This window comes from Cannabis sativa, chromosome 5 (assembly GCF_029168945.1).
Source record: "Cannabis sativa cultivar Pink pepper isolate KNU-18-1 chromosome 5, ASM2916894v1, whole genome shotgun sequence".
Taxonomy (NCBI): Eukaryota; Viridiplantae; Streptophyta; class Magnoliopsida; order Rosales; family Cannabaceae; genus Cannabis; species Cannabis sativa.
This window is the reverse complement of record NC_083605.1, coordinates 76,099,588-76,121,325: the sequence shown is the minus strand read 5'-3', so window position 1 is coordinate 76,121,325 and position 21,738 is coordinate 76,099,588. Positions and strand designations below refer to the sequence as shown.

At 26.8% G+C, this 21,738-nt stretch overlaps 2 protein-coding genes across 2 annotated transcripts; both read right to left on the bottom strand.

The window, feature by feature from the left end:
* Window positions 1-421: 421 nt before the first annotated feature.
* LOC115717307 (methionine gamma-lyase) lies at window positions 422-5,081 on the bottom strand. The gene is made up of 2 exons (XM_030646277.2): window positions 4,190-5,081; window positions 422-1,228 (listed from the first exon to the last, which is right to left on the bottom strand). Exons 1-2 carry the CDS (start codon window positions 5,013-5,015, stop codon window positions 657-659), a joined length of 1,398 nt encoding a protein of 465 aa, XP_030502137.2. The 5' UTR covers window positions 5,016-5,081; the 3' UTR covers window positions 422-656.
* Window positions 5,082-14,756: 9,675 nt separating this feature from the next.
* LOC115717068 (embryogenesis-associated protein EMB8) lies at window positions 14,757-18,910 on the bottom strand. The gene is made up of 8 exons (XM_030646006.2): window positions 18,435-18,910; window positions 18,173-18,301; window positions 16,989-17,120; window positions 16,589-16,731; window positions 16,405-16,502; window positions 16,205-16,299; window positions 15,249-15,302; window positions 14,757-15,158 (listed from the first exon to the last, which is right to left on the bottom strand). Exons 1-8 carry the CDS (start codon window positions 18,885-18,887, stop codon window positions 14,961-14,963), a joined length of 1,302 nt encoding a protein of 433 aa, XP_030501866.2. The 5' UTR covers window positions 18,888-18,910; the 3' UTR covers window positions 14,757-14,960.
* Between the last annotated feature and the right edge of the window lie 2,828 nt (window positions 18,911-21,738).

Below are 21,738 nucleotides of genomic sequence, written 5' to 3'. Positions count from 1 at the left end.
TACATGTTTTTGTTCATAATTTTTTAAAAACCTTAATTTAATTCTTCCAATAAAACTTGAAAAAAAAAATTATAATCCCCATATTTTTACAAACTATAGATGTAAAAGTCACATAATTAAAGATTTCTTATAATTATGTTAAGAAAAAATTACATAAATTGTTATTTTTAGTAAAAATTTGACACTTTTAGGTTCTTTTTTTTTTTTACATTTTTACAGTAACATGAAATTCACATAGAAAACAACATCAAAATAAAATTAAAAAAATAATATACAAATAACAAAATATTAACAATAGAATAACAAGAATATATCATCAAAATACATTAAAATACCGTATTTTTAATAAATAAAATCTAATAAATAAAATCTTAAGTACGTACCGTCATATTTTTGCAATTTTTCTATTATTTTTGTGTACTTATAAAATTATCCCTTATATTAATGCCAAAAATATGACATAATTCCCAAACAACACATTATTGAACAAAAAAGAAAACAAAAACAAATGTACACACCTTAAAAGATATTGTACACACTAATTAACACAACAACACATACATTAATTAGTACAAAAACCACCATTATTAATTTTTTTTTTTAAAAAAAAAAAACAACAACATAAAAGATTATTACACATAATAAGAATCACATATTTATTTGAACAAACCAGAATCTTGAAATCTAGAAATGGCCTTCTCAAATTGACTCCATTTTTGGTCCAAAGTCCCAATATACCCAATTGACATTCTAATCAAGCCAGGTGAGATTCCAGCTAGGGCTTTCTCCTCACTATTGAGTTCACTACTTGTACTACTTCCAGAGCAAGACATTAGGGTTTCATAGTAACCCAAACTCACAGCCATGTAACCAAATTGAGAATGGTTTTGTAACATGTCCATTAACCTATTGGCTCTTTCTTCTGTCTCCATATCCAAACACAAGAGCCCACCAAACCCATATTCTTTATGGGCCATGGATTTCAGAAGCCCATGTTGAGGGTGTTCTTCTAGGCCCGGGTAGATCACTTTTAGGCCCATTTTCTTCATTCTTTTAGCAAATTCTAAGGCCCTTTTGCAGTGTTCTTTCATTCTTAAGCTCAAGTGGGGAATTCTTTCTGAGAGTTCGAATGCTACTTTTGCATTCATTGTTGGGCCTAATAGCATTAGACTTCCTTGGTGTAAGTCCATCATTGAGTTTACCAAGCTTGCTGGCCCACACACAGCTCCTGTTTCATGTTGGGAAATTAGATTTTTATTCATTTGGGCCCAATACAATATGTTGATATTTTTATAATTATTACAAATAAAATGGTATTTTTGTAAAGTTTTAAAAATTTGGGATCTCTTTAATTAGGTCTTAATTACAGACCTAACTACTTGTACAGGCAAATAAAATCATGCATTTTTCATGAGTAAATATTTATATTTTATATTATTATTTTATAACTCTAGTGGTTGTAATAAAGTTCACAAAAAGTATATTTAATTATATAGTTTTCTCATCATTTAAAAGAGATAATGAAAGCAACATCATTGGAAAAAGTTAAATTATTATTATTATTATTATTATTACACTACAAAAATAAAAGTAATAATTTTTTAATCACAACATATGTATATTTTTTTGACTAAATATGACTTTTAATCACAATAAAAAATTATTTGTGACTAAAATATAGTATTTAAACATAAATTGTCGTTAATTTAATTTTGATCACAACAAGTTTTATGACTAAAACTACTTTTAATCACAATAAATTATAATTTTTGTGATTGATACTTTTAGTCACAAATATTTTAGTCATAATATAATAAAGATGATTTATAATTAGTTACAACTTTTTTAATTTTAACTATAAATTTTATTGTGACTAAATATAAAAAGAAAATATAAATTTTATAGTAGCATTATCTTGTTAAAATAAGAAAGTAATGTAATAATTTTTTTTTAATCAAAACAAACCCAATTATATTTGCATTTGTTTGGTTAGTCAAAATAAGGTTTCTATACGAAATAATGAGAAAATAAGAATCCCATTTATAGAGTATCCCAAGTACAAGTTACGTACTTCTCATGAAAAAAAGAGATAATATTAATTTTAAATCATAATAATAATAATAATAATGTAATATATGAAAAGATTTAATTGGATTTGGATGAGTAATTTAGTCAAAAATAGTGGAAGAGAGTAGTAGTATATAGATGAAAGTAATAATTTGGAAGATTTTATTATACAGTTCTCGAATGAATAATAGATAAGGAAAGATAAGACCAAAACATCATCATACACGAGTCACGAGAGATAATAAGAAAGAAAAAAAGAAAAAGCAACCAAACAAATTAGTGTCCAATATTTACATATGTATACGTAGAAGTAAAATTATATTTTTATTTAGAGTAAAATATAATATTTTTCTAAAATCAATAAAAAATTTAAATTTTAACAAGAAAAACTTTTTTTTTGAAACATAAACAAAATTTGTCAAAAAAATTAATAATAAAATGAAAACATAAATATATTTTTTATAATCTCATCACAACGTGTTTATTCTTTAAATATATTACCAATAAAAATTAAAAGAGAAAAATACACATGGAGTACACGTGTGATGAGTATCCAAATAAGGTCAAATTTCCAACTGTTGAGGATTTTACTGTGTTTCAACACGTGTTCCGTAACATTTAATTCATGCTAACCTAATAATTTTCGTAGTAGTACGTTTCCTATTCCTAGTACATACCCACTCAATTTTTATTTGTTTTTTCTCAAATAAATAATTAATTATAATTATATGCTTAGTAATAATAAATAATGGAAAATTCTACAATACACCCTTTAAAATAGATATATTGATGCACTCCTATCTATTTTAGCATCTAAAATAATTTTTTTTCATGGTCATGTACGTTATAGTTATTTAAGACATCCTGCAAAATTTTAAGAAATTTGGAAAAGTTTAACACACCGAAAATTATGTTCAAACAGTGTGTTGCACGCGTGACTATTTTATTTTATACGCGTGTAAAATAGACTGTTAGAACATTGTTTTCTATATTGTAAATTATTCTGAATTTTCAAAATTTTGTAAGATATCTTAAATAGCTATAACGTACATGAATGTGAAAAAAAAATTAGACTAAAAAATTTTTCTGAATGCCGAAACAAGTTAAGGGTGGATTAGTACATCTCTTTTAAGGAGGTACACTATAGAATCACCCATAAATAATTATCTCTGTCCAAAATTAGACTAAGTTTCCATTTTAAGAATAACGTGTTACACTTTCGTTTCATTATTATTATATTTATTAAAATTTTAGGTATACTATTATCATACTAACAACAATATTACACTTGGCTTTCTATTAGCCACACTTTTATTTTCTCTTTTTACACAATATTATATATAATTTTTTATTTAATGTGATTTAGTTAGAAATATTAATAAAAAAAATACACCTTTTTCAAAAGATTTTTTTTTACCATACTTAAAAGTTTTGTTTTTCTTTTTTAAGCCAAAAATAGCCTCATTTCAAGAATTTTCTATAGGTCATTAACATATATTATTTTCTCTCTCTTTTTTTACATTTTTTTTTATGAAAATAAAATCAAACAAAGTTGATTATATATAGCTCATACAAAATAATAATAAGCTCATTCAAAGCCGTTTACAATAAAATAGAATAAAAACTATTAATAATTTTTTTTTATTTAATATATTAAATCTAAATAATTTTTAGCTTTTAAGAAATAGTAAATACTCTTTGATTTGGTTAAAAAATGAATTTTAAGTAAAATATAAAGTAATTAATGAAGTACACTTTTTCAAAAAGAGATAAAAAATTACCTTACCAAAAAATTAATTTTTAAACCAAAAATAGTCTCATTTGAAGGATTTTCTATAGGTTATTGTGTTTATTAAAAACTATATCCAATAAAAAATAATTATACAAACATGATTTTTTATAAAAACACATCATTAATTATTATTAGTAAGATTATTTCATATATTATTTTTTAATTTTTTTTTTAATTTACAGTTTGAATTCCTTTGATAATTAAACCAATAATTTTTATATGGATTATTATATAAATTTTAATTATAATTTAAATTGTTCTATTAATTATTATAGTAAATTACAAAAAAAAATAATAAATATAAAAAAATTATGAGTAAATTTTTTTTACCTGCAATAATGTCGGCCCCACCGCTGATAAACTTAGAAATACTATGCACAACAACATCGGCTCCAAGCCGAGCCGGAGACAAAACCATCGGCGCAAAAGTATTATCAACAACCACAGTCACACCCATCGCGTGAGCTACACGACTAAGCTCAGGAATATCAGCAACAGCAAGAGTAGGATTAGAAACACTCTCGAAATAAAGCACCTTCGTCTTTCCCTCAACGATCGCGTGTCTCACACTCTCCACATCACTGACATCAACGAAAGTGGTTGTTATATTACAAACTCGAGGTAAAAAGTGTGTGAGAAGAGCGTGGGTCCCACCGTAAAGAGTCCTCGAAGCGACGACGTTTTGGCCATTACTTACTAATTGCATCAAAACAGAGGAAATCGCAGCCATACCACTTGAGGTACAGTAAGCAGCATCGGTGCCTTCTAAAGCTGCCATCTGGCGTCCGAGATTTAGGACCGTCGGATTAAAGTGACGGCTGTAGATGAAGAAATCTCTGTCGGCGCCTAATTCTCCGGCGAACATTCGCCGCATCGTTTCAGGTTCCATTACCGTGAAAGTTGCTGATGCTTCGATTGACATGTTTACGCCGCCGTGTTCGCCGAATTCGTGGCGTGCTCCGGCTAGTGCCGCCGCTGGGTCTTGGTCGGCCTTTGTAGTGGGGAACAGCATTGATTTTTTGGTGGTGTAATCGAAGCCGTCTACGCCGTCGTGTACGGCGGCGGATCGTTTCTTGGTTGTGAGAAATTGAGTTTCGGCCATTTTAGAGAGATTTGAGAATTGAGATTTTGGGTTAATGGGAAATGTTTTGTGCATGGAAATTTGGGTATTTATATATGAAATTTATGTACGTATTTTTTTTTTTTGAATAAGATTTATGTACGTATTTTAGGTGGGACAGGTTCAGTGAATGTGGTCGTAATTTTATATATTTAATTATTTTTTATTTTATTTTGGAAGAAATATTTCTTAAATATGAGTTTTACTTTTGGTTAATTTGTATTTTTGGAGTTCTGTCTAATTACGTATAATTTTACTAATACGATTAATTATTTACCATGTATTAAGTTTTAATTTTTAAATTTTAATATTTATTAAATTGTATCAGTCAAATTTTAATATGTATTAAATCGTGTTGTCTAATTTTCACTCAGTTAAGTTTTCGTTAATAAAATTATTAGACTTCCATGAATGTGAACGTGGTCCTAATTTTATATTTCTTAAACATGAGTTATATATTAGAGTAAATTACTGGTATATGTATCTAAAGTTTTAAATTTGTATCGTATAATTTTTCTCAAAAAAAAAATTTGTATCGTATAATTAACTCAATGATTTTTTAGCAGTATCAGTAATTTTTTATTTTTTTTTAACTTCGTCGATACAAACTCTGTTATTGTCTTAAACATGACATATATAAGGTCTGCATTCTAAATTCATTGGGTCTAACAAAAACTGTAATGAAAAAACTGGAGAAAAATTACAATTTTATAATATTGGATACTTATACCACTAAAAAAATTATTCAGTTTATGTTGTTTGCAAATTTAAATATTTTGGTACTTATCTCACTATTTACGTTTTTTTTAGTTGATTTAGATTTTTGCATGCTAACTTTGATATGTATCAAATCATGTCTTTAAACTTTTCAGGTCCGCAGTTAAAAATTCTCTTTGATTGTTGGATTCAAAAACTTATGTCTAGTTACATTTAATTTTACTTACACGACAATTGTCTATATGTATTAAATTTTGTTTCTTAAACTTTAATATTTATTAATTTGTATCTCTCACACTTTAATCTGTACTAAATTAAATATTTTGAATTTTAATATATACTAAATTATACTGCATAAATTTTATTCACGTTAAATTTTTATTAATAAAATTAGATAAAAATTCATAAAAGTACAGTAAATGTGAATGTGGTCGTGATTTTATATATTTAATGTCTTGCAAACTTTTTTTATTAATTATATTAAAAGAAAAAACAATAAAAATAAAATGAGATATGTAAAAAAAAAGAAGGAGAAATAGATAAGGATGAGTTTTTTTTTATTTTTTTTTCATTTAATTATTCAGTCATACAAGTACTAATAATCTACGTAGATTGAAAACAATTCTTGTATACACTTCTTGAATTGTTTTTTCTATAGGAGAATTTTCTATTATCTTAAAAAAGAAAAATCTATGTAAATAAATTAATTAATAAAGGTCAAAATAGATTTTGTGTTTATTATTTTGTGAGAGAGTGTTATTATATGTATTTTAATTAAGGTGCAATTTAATTCATATTACATAACAATTTTAATTGGATATACCAAGCTATGGATAAATAATATTTTAGTATGATTAAATCTATCGAAAAAATTATTGTATAATATATATTATTAATAATAATAATTCGGTCTTAATAAAAAAAACAATAGTAACCCCACTTCATATCTATAAATTTTATAATAAAAATATGTAAAATGTGATAATATTATCTTATTGTATGTATGTTGGATTACAATATATTTTTTTGTATAATATATGGAATCTTTTATGTAATAATAATTGTTTTTTTTTAATTATTATTATGTTATTTTCTCCCTTTAGTTATTGGAATCTTATATATATTGAAGGAATATACATATGGGTATGTCTTTAAATTAAATTAAATTATCTCTTAAACACTTTTTCAGTTTTTTGAATTAATAAAATGATATTAATGAATCAAAACCTAAAATGATAATGATTTAAAAAGTAAAAACAATAATGATTTGTGCAGTTTATGCACATGATTTAAATATTATTATAGAATGTGTGGATGGATTTGCAATGCAAATATATCACGTCTGTTTTTTTTTTTTTTTTTAAATATAATATATTCTTAGAACTCATCACAATAATTAATTATATATATATTTAGAGAAAAAAAATTGTTCAAAACAATTAATGGAGATTGACAAGACAGAAGTAATGGAAAAAAAATATTAGTGGGTTATATATTTATTTTTAATTTAATTTAAAGTGTATTTGTTAATTAATCGATTCATCCTTATCTTGCTAATTATTTTGATCATATAACTAATTTTTATATAATTTAAAAATATGGAAAATAAATGTATCCAAAATGAATAAACATGCACTAATTAGGGAAAATAATTATAGAGAAATAAATAAACTACTTTGGTGCTTGTGATAATTATTACTAATTAAGAATTTTGTATTTTGTTTCAAAAAAAAAAAAAAGAATTTTGTATTTTTTTCTCCAAAAAAAAAAATGTATTATTGCTCAAATGAAAATTGATTTTGATTGATCAAAACTGAAAGGTAACTAATCATTATGACCACCAAAATTTCCTTTTCATCTTTCTTGGGAACCAAACAACACTATCCATTTGTTCATGATTTACTTGACAAATTTTGATGTTTGATTTAAAAAAAATCTCTAGAAATTTCTTTCTTTAATAAGATAAATATTGTGGCAAATAATAAGTTTTTTTTTTCTTTTCTAAGAAGAAAAAAAAACTAGTTGTTTGATTTCAAAATATCAAAGTTTTTATAACATATTATATACGTTATATAGATTATGTAAACCTTATCAAAGCTATATTTACATATATTGTGTTCACATATATGATTTGACAAATTAATTCACAAAATTAATTAATTGTATATATATGTATATATTGATTGATCCTTGTAAGGCAAAGTTAATTTAATATGATCCTTTAACATAACAACAATTCAATCCATATGGTGACGTGGAAGATATTCTTTAATTTTTTTCAACGGAAATAATGAGATTAAAAATAATGATTATTAGATAATATATATAAATGAGTATTTAATAGTTAGAGTAAAAATATAAATTATATTTTTTATCACTTAGTAAATTTTTATTTTTAAACTTAAATTAATTATATATATTTAAAGTTGTTGTGCTTATTTTCTCCCAAAATACGTGGATTTGGATGAGGATGACACGTGGATCTGTGAGGATCAACATATAAAAAATCGATTAAGTCCTAGGTGAAAGGGAAGTATCTCAGGGAGGTGTCTCCCGGAGGAGAGCATAAGAAGTATTTCTACTCTCCGGAAGGCCGAAGGTATGATAAGGCAGCTCCGGGATGTATTGAGTTCTAATGAACAATCACCTCGCATTTAATGCCGCATGGGAAAAAACGTATTGAAATCTCCATAAATGACATGACAGATGGCGTAAACCCCCTTCTTCGGCTACTACGCTATAATCAATAAGGCTAGTGACGGCTACTTTATGATGAATCACATCAATCAAGAGGGGATAAAAGATTATATCCATCACACTATAAATACCCCACAAACAGACTGAGAAAGAGTCGAACATTTTGGGTTAAAGGGAATCAAAGAGAGAAATCTACCAAGAACATTATCTGTAATAAATATTATCATTAATAATAAAGACTTGTGGACTAAGGGTCATTAATGCCCCAACCACGTAAAAATCTTATGCATTAAACTCTCTACAACTCTTCATATATATTATTTACTTGGTTGTTGAAAATATCGGTCAACAAAAATAAATTAATTTTTTAATTAAATATTTAATAAAATATTTTTAGAAATTAAGATTTATAATTTATTTTATTTTTATTTATTAATTATTTTTAGTAAAATTTTAAATTAATTACAACATTTAATAATAATCTAACGATTCAAAATAAATATAATTATTGTGATTAGATATTTAATATATTATATATATAATTATCTCAAACTATATTATTAAAAGTGATATAGTTTATATCACTTGAAAATTTAAATTCTCTAATATTTATTAATCATTATAATACTATATTATAATTTAAATGTGCATCTATATATATATATTGGTGTATACTGATTTGTATCGATCGTGACTATATCAATTTGTGAATTTTAATTTTGATATAGTACTATTTTCTTGTATTAATTATTAATTAGAAAATAAATATATTTCAACCTTGATTTTCACTAATTTTAAAAATTATTATTATTTTAGATATATTATATAATATTAATCACATTTACCATATTCTTTGGGATAATAATATTTGATATAATGTATATATTATTTCAATATTAGATAGCAGTGTTCTTTTTTTATTTCAATATTATTATTGACCATAAATATATTTGCATGTTGAGAGAAATATATTGACCATATTAATACCATAATTTACTCTCGTGAGCATGACATACTTAAAGTCTACAGAAATTTTGACTGGGTATTATTATTATTATTATTATTATTATTATTATTATTATTATTATTATTATTATTATTATTATTATTATTATAAAACATATATATCATATGATTTTTTATTATTATTTATATAACACATGAAAATCATGATTTGCTAGTCAATCTATATTGATTTATTATTATATATAATTAAGAGCCTTTTGATCTATCCAGTATTACTTTAAATTTTTTTGTTTTGTAAAATTATTGGTTAGATTTTTTATTTTGTTAAATAGTAAATTAAATTATGTATTTTTTAAAATAGTACAAATATATAAGATTTTGAACTAATTTTTTTTTATTCAAATAAAACTTAATAATAACTCGATCTAGATGTGTTATTACATTTTCTTATATTTATTTATATTAGGAATTATTTTATAGTTGATTATATTAAAAAAAATTATCAAAAAAATTAAGCTCAAAATATATACTATTTTTACTAATTTGAAAAATACAATATCTATTTTATTATTTAACAAAATAAAAAATCTAATCGTTAACTTTTATAAAATACAAAATCAAAAATAATATTTATATATATGTATATATAAAAAAGGCTAATTAGCAAATTTTCCCCCGAACTTTGACATATACCAAATTATGCCCCTTGGTTTTTTTTTTGTCGTTAAAAATTTTCCATGAATTATTGAGATTGTTAAATTTAAGGACTTTTGTCTAATTTCATTCAATTTTACTGTTTCAGTGATTGTTTATGTACTAAATCATACTCGCCAGACTTTGATATCTAACAAATCATTCTCCTTAAATTTTGATATGTACTAAATCATGCACCCTGAACTTTCATCCATGTTAGAATTTTTTTTACTAAAATTAGATAAAAGTCCTTAAATTTAACAATCTTAATAGTTCAGGGAAAATTTTTAACGGCCAAAAAAGTTCAGGAGGCATGATTTAGTACATGTGAAAGTTCGAGGAGAAAAATTGCTAATTAGCCTAAAAAAAATTAGATGTGAACCAATATAGGAAATTGATGAATATATATAGTTAATAATTAAACCCATTATTATCAGCTACGTAACAGGATTATTATTAATTATACAAGTAACTCTCAAATTAATAAAACGCTAATTAAAAAAAACAAACCTAAATAATTAATTAAGGCACAAAGATAATTATTAAATTCTCTTATTTCTTCGTTTTATCATTATTTCCTTCTTATACGTACTTTCTTAAGCATTTACATATATAAATTATTTTATAATCTTCAATTTCAAAGTTTGGGTTACTCATCAATAAATATCGATTTTTTTATTATTTTATATATAATTTATTATAATAAGAGTAATTTGTGGTATAAATATTTAAGTTAACTTTTAATTATAAATAAATACGTACCTAAGTTTAATTTTTAACGGTAATAATACTTAAGTTATATTTTTGAAACTTTGTATGTACCTAGCCGTTAAATGTCAAATTATTATTTATTTATCATTTTTTTATTGGTGTATTTAAATTTATTTTTTAGAAAAAAATAAAAATTCATGACCTGAACCAATCAGGAATCGTCATGTAGCAATTTACTTAATATTTAACATCTACGTACTTACAGAGTTTTAATAATATAATTTAAGTATTATTGCCGCTAAAAATTAAACTTAGGTATTTATTTACAACTGGAGTTAAATTTAAGTATTTATAACACAAATTACTCTTATAATAATTGAAATTTTTGTTGAAATTTATAGATTTATAGATATTAATAATATTATATTAAAAACAATACATGCAACACAAGATTCATGCATTGATAATAACAGATCTAAAACACAATTTTTATATAATTAATTGTGTCCAAACAATTAATATGCATATTTCTAATTAAGTATATTTTAAGATGAGAATTAATGGATATTCTTTATGTTCAAACATTTGTAAATGGTTGGGATTATTATTTATATATATTTTTTAAGAATGAAATAAATATAAGTCGTGTTCTAAAATTTTATAATATATATATTTTAAACATATTTATATATTTATTCAACAATGAAATAATTGTTGAATAAAAGAATTTTAGAAAGACAAATTATTGATTGTTAATGGTTTAAAAAATGAAACTATTTTTAATAAATAAGAAATATCATCGTGAAGATAAATAAGATTATTATAAAGTTACATGTTATTTATTATTATTTAATTATTAAATTAATTACAATGATCAAATAGCTAACATTAATATTTTTATTAATGCTTAATTATAAATTTTAATTATTTGATATTTTATATTTTGAAATTATACATGAGTCTCAACTACTCAAATTTAATCATTAAAATTTTATCAATTTTATCAAACTGCTATGAGTTTTATGTAATTAAATAATTAAATTTTATTTTATAACTATTCTAACATAATTGAAGGGTCGGAGATTGATCATCATGATAATATTTATGTAATAATTAGTAGTCTCGTGATCATTCATAAAGATAAATATTCCAAAAGTTGTGTAATTTTACATTGTTTGAGGAATGTCAAGTTTGATGATTCTAACTATAGACGACATAGTTGAAAATAATTTAAATGGATAGATTGGTACTGCATAAATCAACCAGATATGCATTTTTTTTTTCAATAACCAATCACTTAGTCTCAAGAACACTAAAGTTAAGTGTGCTTAATCTAGAGTAATCATGAATGACCTCTCCTAAAAAGTTTTACTATAAAATATGTAAGTGATAACAAAGTACGTTAGAAAACAATTAATTTACAAGGCTAATCGTCATTCTAAGAAGCAGTAGATGTTAGACCCATTAATTAGTTTGTGTGGGAGGATGCCTAATGAAGACTTAAAGTAGTGATGTTACAATCTAATTAATAAAATTTGAATTTAAAATATAGTGTGTAATTTTAAAATGCAAAATATTAAATGAACATTAATTAAAAAAAACAGGATGCCAAACCTATTCGTGATAAAATGAAAGGTAACAAATGAGTATACACTACCCTTAAGTAATTAAATGCAGTAATTATTAATATAATCATTAATTCTTTTAAAAAGAAATGAAAAGCTAGCTAGAGCTCTAGGCTCTCGATACCCAATTTAACTAATATATTTTTATAAAAGACTAAAAACAATTTCATAGATTAAATGCTAATTAGTAATTTTTCCTCTCGAATTTTGATATGTACTAAATTATACTTCTGAATTTTTTTGGTCGTTAAAAATTTCTCTTAAACTATTGAGATTGTTAGATTTAAGAACTTTTGTCTAATTTTTGTAAAAAAATTCTAACATGAATAAAAATTAAGGGCATAATTTAGTACATATCAAAGTTTTAGAGGCATGATTTGGTAGATATCAAAGTCTGTGAAACATGATTTAGTATATAAACAATCACTGAAACAGTAAAATTGAATGAAATTAGACAGAAGCCCTTAAATCTAACAATCTCAATAGTTCGGGGAAAATTTTTAATAACCAAAAAAGTTCAGAGGGCACGATTTGATACATGTCAAAGTTCAGCGAAAAAATTACTAATTAGCCTAGATTAAAATATAAAGTGATTTAAAGTTAAATTATAATTTTAAAAAATAATTTAATAATGTACCAAAAATTGATACAATTTTAATTGTTAATCATCATAAACATATTAATTTTTTAATTATATATATTTAATTATATTTATATCATTTCGATATTGTTTTATTATTATATTTAAATATAACATTAAATGATACATCTTTATTCGTTTATTATTTTTTTTATATTTTACATACTAAAATTATTATTTTTACATTTTTAATAAAAATATTAAAATTTTCATTAATTAGTTAGATTTCATTTAAATATTTTTGGCCTACTTTTTTTTTTTTTGTAAAATTAGGATAATATATTATTAGTTGAAGTATATTCTAGAGAATCACGTGGTAGAGATAAGACCATATAATATAACAATGACATAAGTACTCATCTATTTTGTCTTATTCTACTTTCCATTTTTATTACACCTTTTTTTTTTCTTCTTTTCTTTTTTGAAATGGCTTGCTTCGTCCTTCTAATATATGCATTACGAAAATTATAATATTCCACACCTAACAAAGTTATATATATTATATGTGTTTTTATTAATTTTTATAAATGTAAAGTAAATTATTGAACTTTATTTTAGACTTAATATTTTATAAAAGTTATTTATTGAATTTTTTTTATTAAATAAAAAATTAGAGTTATATTTTCTAAAATAATACTCTAAATTGATTTTTTATTAAAATAAAACTTAATAATAAATCAATCTAAAAGTATTATGACCAAAAAAAATTATATTTTTTATTCATGTTAAGAATTATTTTTAAGTTAGTTATATTAAAAAAATTGTTAATATCATTTTAAAAAAAAATATATAATTTATTTTATCATTTAATAAAATACAAGTTCATTTAATAATTTTTATAGAACACAAAATTTAAATAATATTAACAATTTTTTTAATAAAAATTATTTTATTTATTTAATATATAAAATATTTTTATAATAAATTAAATGTACACCACCATGCAAAAATCAATATTTTTATTTTTTAAAAGCAATTAAAATTATTTGAAATATATAATATAATTTTTCCTAATTTTTTTTTTATGGTTTGATAATGAATGAAATTATTTAAGATATTAGTGAGGTGTAGAGGGGACATGAATGTACGAAAGTGGGGTTCATGTCAGAATCTTAGTAACCTTATCCCCACACACACACACACATCTCTCTTTCTTAATTTCCTTTTTTCTTGGCCTAATAACCCAATCCCATCATCAATTTCGACCATTCTTATAAGGACCTAACTTATCAACAATATTTTATAAAAATTATTATAATTTATAATATAATATGTTAGAGAATGTTAGAATGTTAGAGTAATAGAAAAAGTGATTAAATCTTGGATCTTCTCATTTGAAATCTTAAAAATTTAATCCCTCTAATTTTATTAACAAATATTTATGTTTAAAAGGATAATATATATCACCTCACAAAGGGGAAAAAAGAAAAGAAAAGAAGTTATTGTTTTTTGAATAGTCTTTACTTTGAGGGGTCATCTTCAAAAGGAAATTTCTACACACAATATTATGTATATATAATCCAATTTTAGTTGGTGAGTGTTATATATCTAAATTGTGTCTACATTAATAGCAAAATTGCAATTGAATTGATGAGTTGTGATGTTGATAAAGTCAAGAGATTATTTGGATAAATGTGTAAAGAAAATCACAAAGAAAAAGGAATCAAGTCAAGAGATTCCTTCACATATAGAGACAATCCAAATAAGGTACCAAAAAAAGACTGCAAAGAATCTCTGAATCACAATATCATATTCATAATTCATATTTTTTATCTTTTTACAGTGTTCTGAATCAAGATCAACACAAAATGTTACACCTTCACAATTGATTGGTTGATTTGATTTGATTTGATTTTCATAAATTTATAATGTGTAATTTGCTGCAATGGCAACAAAAGAATATTCATACAAGAATGAGGCAATTGGTGATACTTACACTTCCATATGGTGCACTATGCTGCCTGTGTTACTAGATGATGATGATGATGATGATGCTTCTCTCTCTAAATGCTCAAGGAAATCAATGACTACAGTATCTGTCCAAGGAGCTCCAATGGGAGCTTCATCGCCAGCAACCCAACCGAGATGACCGCCTTGTGGTGTCACTATCAACAAACAGTTTGGATTTTCCTGTGAAAATGTATGGGAAAATTCAAATTATAATATTAAGCTTTTGGAAGGTTGTATTAGTATTTATAGAGCACAAGAATTCCCTCAGACCTTAATATCTTTTCGAGGAATTCCCCTATTTGGAGCGATTGGATCATTTGCTGCCTGTAAATCATTAAGAAAAATAATTATGATGACTTCATAGAGAAGGTAATTCATGAAAAGATGAACACACACACACACAACTCCTGCATCAGTACCTTTTCAAATCCATGGTGCCATATATGAATATGCAACAAAGAATTAAAAAAAAAATGTGGTAGCAACAACTAGAGGTCCTTCAATTGTACACTTCCCTATATAAACCTTTAAAATCTCCCGACTATCTAAGTCCATTCAAGATGCTTGTAGATTTTAGTTAACAGTTCTTGCATGTTCTCTTCAATATTATCATCATTTTTAACATGTTACAATCACTTGGTAGAATTTTGACTATCAAAAGCTAGCCTAAGAAAAGAGTGCCCGAGTAGTTATATACCACCAACCAATTCCATACTTGGTCAATGTCGAATCCTAAAAGTACACTCTCCTTTAGAGCCCACATCCATGGCGGCCTACTCTGCCGTGGCCCACTTTGTACTTTTTCCAAAGGTCGCCCCTTCAACAACGTCGGTTCCACTTAAGGGTGCATGGCTCTGATACTATTTTTTACAACTACTTGAGTAGAACTCACTTCAAAAAGCTAGCCTAAGAGAGGAGGGTGCCCAAGTAATAATATACCACCAATTCCATGCTTAGTTGATGTGGAATCCTAACATAACATGAGAATATTATCAACCATATCCTATAAGTGAGCCATCTTCTTGGTCACTTCTATTTAGCACTTTAAATAGAAAAAAAGTTACATGAAGAATCAATTGTCAAGTATTCACTGATCAATGTCAAGAAAAAACCAGCTTAATACCTAAACCAGATGATTATCAAAATCTTATGACACATTTATGGTAATGGTATGGTGAGATGTAGAACGACAATAATGAATGTATGGGATATGACTGCGGTATTACCTGGATGCAAAGCAAAGGTCTGCAGACATCTTTAATGGAATCAGAACTACTGGAGTTAAAGTAGTAATCATCTACTGACTTGAAGCCAAATGAAACTGAAAGTTTATATTGAATATCATAGGGAATGCTCTCATCAGTGATAATATTTGATCATTGTATCTATCTAGGTAGAAAAAGCAGTTTTATCAATAAATATTTACCACGAGTTAGTCCTTCATCAAACTCCCTGACAGTCTTAGCATTGGCAGCCAATGGAATATTAAAATCACCACCAATGTCTTCGAAAAGTAGAGCATGCCTGCAATGTAGCATCAACCAATGGACTTATTAATTTGAGCTTTTCTTTTTATATAGGAAAACTATATCAGTATATCAAGGAGTTACTTTTTGAAAATTTTGCAAAGAGCACTCGAAAGAGCTTTGTCATAAACATTATTGAATCCCTTGCGAAAATCCTCGTCTGCAATGACCAAATTGAAGGGATTGCACAATGACACAGCACCAGAAAGGGGGCACTTATCAGATTCCTGCAAGTAGCAGTGTAAAGGTAAGAAAAAGACAATAGTATGTTGTAGTTTTAATCCATTCAAAATCAAACAATAACTTCTCTTACAGAGTGGACTAAGCCTCAAAACCATGGGTTAAGGTCACATAAATCTAGATTACATAGGAGCTCTATTTGATAACTGTCAACTAGTTGTGCTTGGCAGATTAATGTTCAATTCTTCTAGTCCCCAACCCCATTATGGACATGATTATGAGGATAATTAAAGGATTGTCTTACCTGGCCTAAATAGCGAACGAGTATGTTTGCACCAAGAGACCAACCAACAGCGTATAAATTAGCTTTCGGATACCGAGCACCAACATGTGCTACTACTTCATGCATGTCTCCTAAAAATGAAGCTGAATAGAACTGCAGATCAGTGTTATGAGATAATCACAAACTTAGTTATGTCATCAGCATATTAGACTTCAAAATCGCAACTTGACAATCCAAATAGAAAGCACACAAAAAATAAAACATAAGCTTTCATTTTGTAATGCAGCAGTTCTTTGGTAAATGAGATTCGAAAGATTCCAGCATTAGGAAACACTTGCTAGCTCCACAATAATTTTAAACTTCATTATTCGGTATCCAATAAGTTTCTATAGTTAATCGCCAATTCTAGAATGGGCATAACTAAATTAACTGTCCCACCTCAGCTTGTGATAATCGATATATTAGGTAATGGCATTAGCTAATCATCAATTCTGAAGAGAGGGCCTGACTGATTAAGTTACAAAACAATGTAATTCAGGGTCAGGGAAACCAAAAAAGGCATTACTTTGCGTAACAATATCCAATAGTTGGCAAATGGGATCAAAAGAGCCCAACATGAAGTAACACTTGCTAACCCCTCAAAGAAATTTATAATTCAATATTCCAAACACATCAAGCTTTGATGGCTAACCATCGATTCTGAAAACGGGCATAACTGCATACAAAATGGTCTACCTAAGATAGTAATTTCAAGGGATACAGAAGGTGAGAACTTAGGACAAGCTCAGAGATATCTATTATGAAGAAGAAAAAAAAAGATCCAATATTTATTCAGGCCTGATCAGAATTGTTTTATTAATAAGATTTTAGTTGATGAATAGCTCTTTGTCGTTTTAACCCATGATTTACTTAGCGAAGATGTGTGAAGTCTAGTTGAAGTAGAAGTATGGAATCAGTCCAACAAAGTTCTGTTACTGGATTCTACTCTATAAATACATATGTTAGGTTAGTATTGCACTACCAATGTCCATCATTTCTTAACTATCTCAACGAATAAATCAAGTATGTTTTCCAAACATTCAATTACTCAAAGTGTTATAAATTTCTAACTTTGTTGTATCAAATTGCCTATTATTGTAATTTATAATTCAGTGTATGACAATGTGTGTATATATATATATATATATATATATGAGTATACGGACCTGAGGAGTGGTAACAGGGCTATGTCCACAACCCCTGCTATTGAAAACAACCACACGCCATCCCTTTCTTTTGGCTCTAAGTATCATATGTCTCACATAAGAATCATCACTACCACCAGTCAAACCAGGCTGCAATTACTCAATATACACAACTGATTAAGCATCAAATTACCACAGCTTAGCTTAGTTAATTACACCTAATCAGACTACTATAATGTACAAAACCTCAATTCGAATTACATTTTCTCATAAATCAAATTACCAGAAGAATAAGAAGAGGAGAATCAGGAGACAAGCTACGATCATCACCAGAAACCCAATCGAGAGCTACAGAACCATCATCCTTAGTACGGAGACACTCGCGACGGAGTCTAACGTCGGGAACAGATCGGAAGAAGGCGGCGAAGATGGTTTCCACGTGGCGATTCCATCCGACGACTGGAAAAGCGGTGTAAGGTCGTAGCAGAGTCTTTAACGCTGGGAGAAAGGAACCACGAGCTCCGTCGACGATTTCCAGAGAGGGATGGGGTTGAGGAGGAGGGAGAAGCGGGTCGCGGTGGTCCGGCATTGCTCCGGCGGAGGAAAGACGTGAGCTTTTGTGGAAAAGGGTTGAGCTTGATTGAGAAAATGGGAATGGGTTGGTGGGTGTGGAGCCTATGAAGGCTCTCGCCATTGATTTTGGTTCCTTATCGAATCTTTCTCCAATCTTTCTCATAATACATAAAATATATTTGTTTAATGATTTTTTCTTAATCAAATTATACTTATTTTAGGTAAAATTAGTAACTAAACTATTTATTTATTAAAGTAATTTATGGCCTAATTAAATAGGTTTAACTCTAGTTTTTAAATAAATATTAAGTTTATTTTTTAGTAGTAAGTTATATTTTTGGAATTTAAACTAATTTTTTTTAAAGTAAAAATTTAATAATTTGGATCAATTGTCATGTGATAATTTACTTAACACTTAACAGTTAGATACTTAAAAATGTAATGATCTATACCATTCAAAAATTACCACGTGACAATTTACTTAATACTTAACAGTCAGATAGTTACTCATAATACATAAATATATTTGATTTATTTTAATGGATTAATAATAATTTTTTTTCTCAATCAAATTATAATTATTTTAGTAAGATAAAAATATAGAGTATTGTTATTCATCCCCACTTTCAAGACCAACTTGATCAACATGGTTGGTATGGACTGGTCAATAGGATTGCAAAATTTTTGATGTAGACTCAGGATCGACTCTAAGCTAAGGCGAGCTAAGCACGCGCCTAAGGCCTGCTCTTATTAGAGATCCAAATAAAAAAAAACTTTTAATAAATATACATTTTTTTTAATAAGTTTTAAAAATATCATTTATTTATTTTTTTATAAAAAGGGCCTAAAAAATCATTTTTCCTTGGGCTCAAATTCAGTCAGGGATGACCCTATGTAGACATGTCGACCAATTAACCTGCACCGTCACGTGGATCATGCTGGTCAAAAGAGTCGGGATATAAGACTTTATTGGAAAGAGAAATACTAAAGGACATCAATAGTGTCTAACACTCTTAGCGCATCTCCATTAGTTAAATTTTAAAGAATGCTTGTTGAGGTGGACAACTAATTGGCAAAATATAAAGGTGCTACTGCTATACTGTTGGAGAGACATAAATGTCATTCTAAGAATTTATATTGATATCATACAATGATATTGATGCTATTTTTTTTAATAAAAAATTAAGGTAAATAAAGTTATCTGTTTTTTATGGAAGTGTCTTTAAGAAGTTCGTAGTGTTTTAACTAATGGTTCGATTTTGTTGGTGGCAGATGGTAGCTCAATCAATCTATGGAAATAATCTTGGATTCCTTGGATGGAGTTTACAGATTTTAAAAACATGATGGACAGTCTCAGAACCAATAGATTCACCGCTAAAATTGTTGCAGACTTATCAATTGGTTATTCTTGGAATAGAGAAGTAGTTCTTCAAATTTTTGGAGAAAATTTGGGTAACCGTATTCTAGGTATCTTGAGGCTACCATGTCCTCATAAAGATCAGATTGTGTGGAAGAACAAACAAGATTGGAGATTCTCGATTAAGAGTGCATATTGTGTTGATCAAAGCTTGAGGTTTTAAACCTAAAAATGATGTTTGGAAATGGTTGTGGCATTCTGACATTCATCCTAGAATAACCATTTTAGTTTGGAGATTTTTAAATGAAGCTATTCCAATTAAGAATAAACTTCATTTTATACCAGAAAAAGAGTGCTCATTGTGTGGTTCTGGTGTTGAAAGTAGCTTGCATCTCTTTAGAGATTGTAGTTTTGCTAAAAGCTTGTGGTTCACGAGTATCTTTCCAGTAAAGATAGATAACATTCTTGGGACAACATGATACAATTCTTGAAGATTCTTGCTGCAATTTTTTTAGATCTCAGCAGAAAGGAAGTTCTGACTTATGCTGGTTGTATGCAGTGACGGACACAGAATTTTTACTTTGTGGGGGCTTATTTATCATTAAAAAAATATTTATACTTATATTATAATTACTCTTACTAAATTTATTTAATTTTGTGGAGACTTTTTTATTCTTTTGATCTATAATTATCAAATTAAAAAAAAAAAATTACATTTAATTTTTTAAAAAGCAATATTTTTGTTAGTTGGGGGGGGGGGGGGGGCTATAACATTGATAGGAGTACGTCCGTCCCTGGTTGTATGTTCGATCAGATCTGGAATCAAAGAAATAACCTTTGCTGGAAAGGAATTCTAGCAAGTATAGATTTGGTTCGAATGAGAGTAAAGCAGGTTTATCACGATTATGCAACTTTCAACAGCAAGTATAGATTTGGCTCGAATGAGAGTACTCCTATAACATTGATAGGAGTACGTCCGTCCCTGGTTGTATGTTCGATCAGATCTGGAATCAAAGAAATAACCTTTGCTGGAAAGGAATTCTAGCGAGTATAGATTTGGCTCGGATGAGAGTAAGGCAGGTTTATCACGATTATGCAACTTTCAACAGCAATTGTACAAAAACAATTGATCTAAATTCTAGTTTGGAAAGGAAAAGGACAAAGGTAGAGGTTGATCTGAGTAAAAAAAATGGTCGATCAGGTCATCTGCATTGATGCTTTGTGGCTTAAAGGAGCTAGTTTCAACTGAGTCTGCCATGAAAGTTGAAATTTTTTCAATTCATATGGCTCTTTCGTGAGCCACTGAAAATGAATATAAAGAAATTCATATTCTTTCATATTGTTGGCATGTAATTTAGGCATTGGCCAAACACCAATGCCCATCAAACGTGTAAGTCTTTTAGTGTTTCATTAGCTATAGTAGATCTTACTAAACAATATGAGATTTGTAGTTTCTTTTCCATTAAGCGTAGTTGTAACTTGTTTGCGGATGGCTTTGCTAAAAGTGTTAAGGTTGCTCGCCAATGTCCAAAGGGAGGGAATTCGCCCTGTGAGTAATGAACTTAGATGTTCTTTCAAAAAAAAAAAAATATCCAATTTATATTAAAACAAATAATATAAATAAAATCCCTAAACAAATAGGGAGCTCCACCAATAG

Coding starts and splice junctions, on each gene's coding strand:
- LOC115717307 (XM_030646277.2), bottom strand. CDS start 5,015: ATGCACAAAACATTTCCCATTAACCCAAAATCTCAATTCTCAAATCTC. Junction 1,229..4,189: donor TGGGGCCGACATTATTGCAG/GTAAAAAAAATT, acceptor AACATGAAACAG/GAGCTGTGTGTGGGCCAGCA.
- LOC115717068 (XM_030646006.2), bottom strand. CDS start 18,887: ATGAGAAAGATTGGAGAAAGATTCGATAAGGAACCAAAATCAATGGCG. Junction 18,302..18,434: donor CTCCTCTTCTTATTCTTCTG/GTAATTTGATTT, acceptor GAGTAATTGCAG/CCTGGTTTGACTGGTGGTAG. Junction 16,503..16,588: donor CTTTGCAAAATTTTCAAAAA/GTAACTCCTTGA, acceptor GCTACATTGCAG/GCATGCTCTACTTTTCGAAG.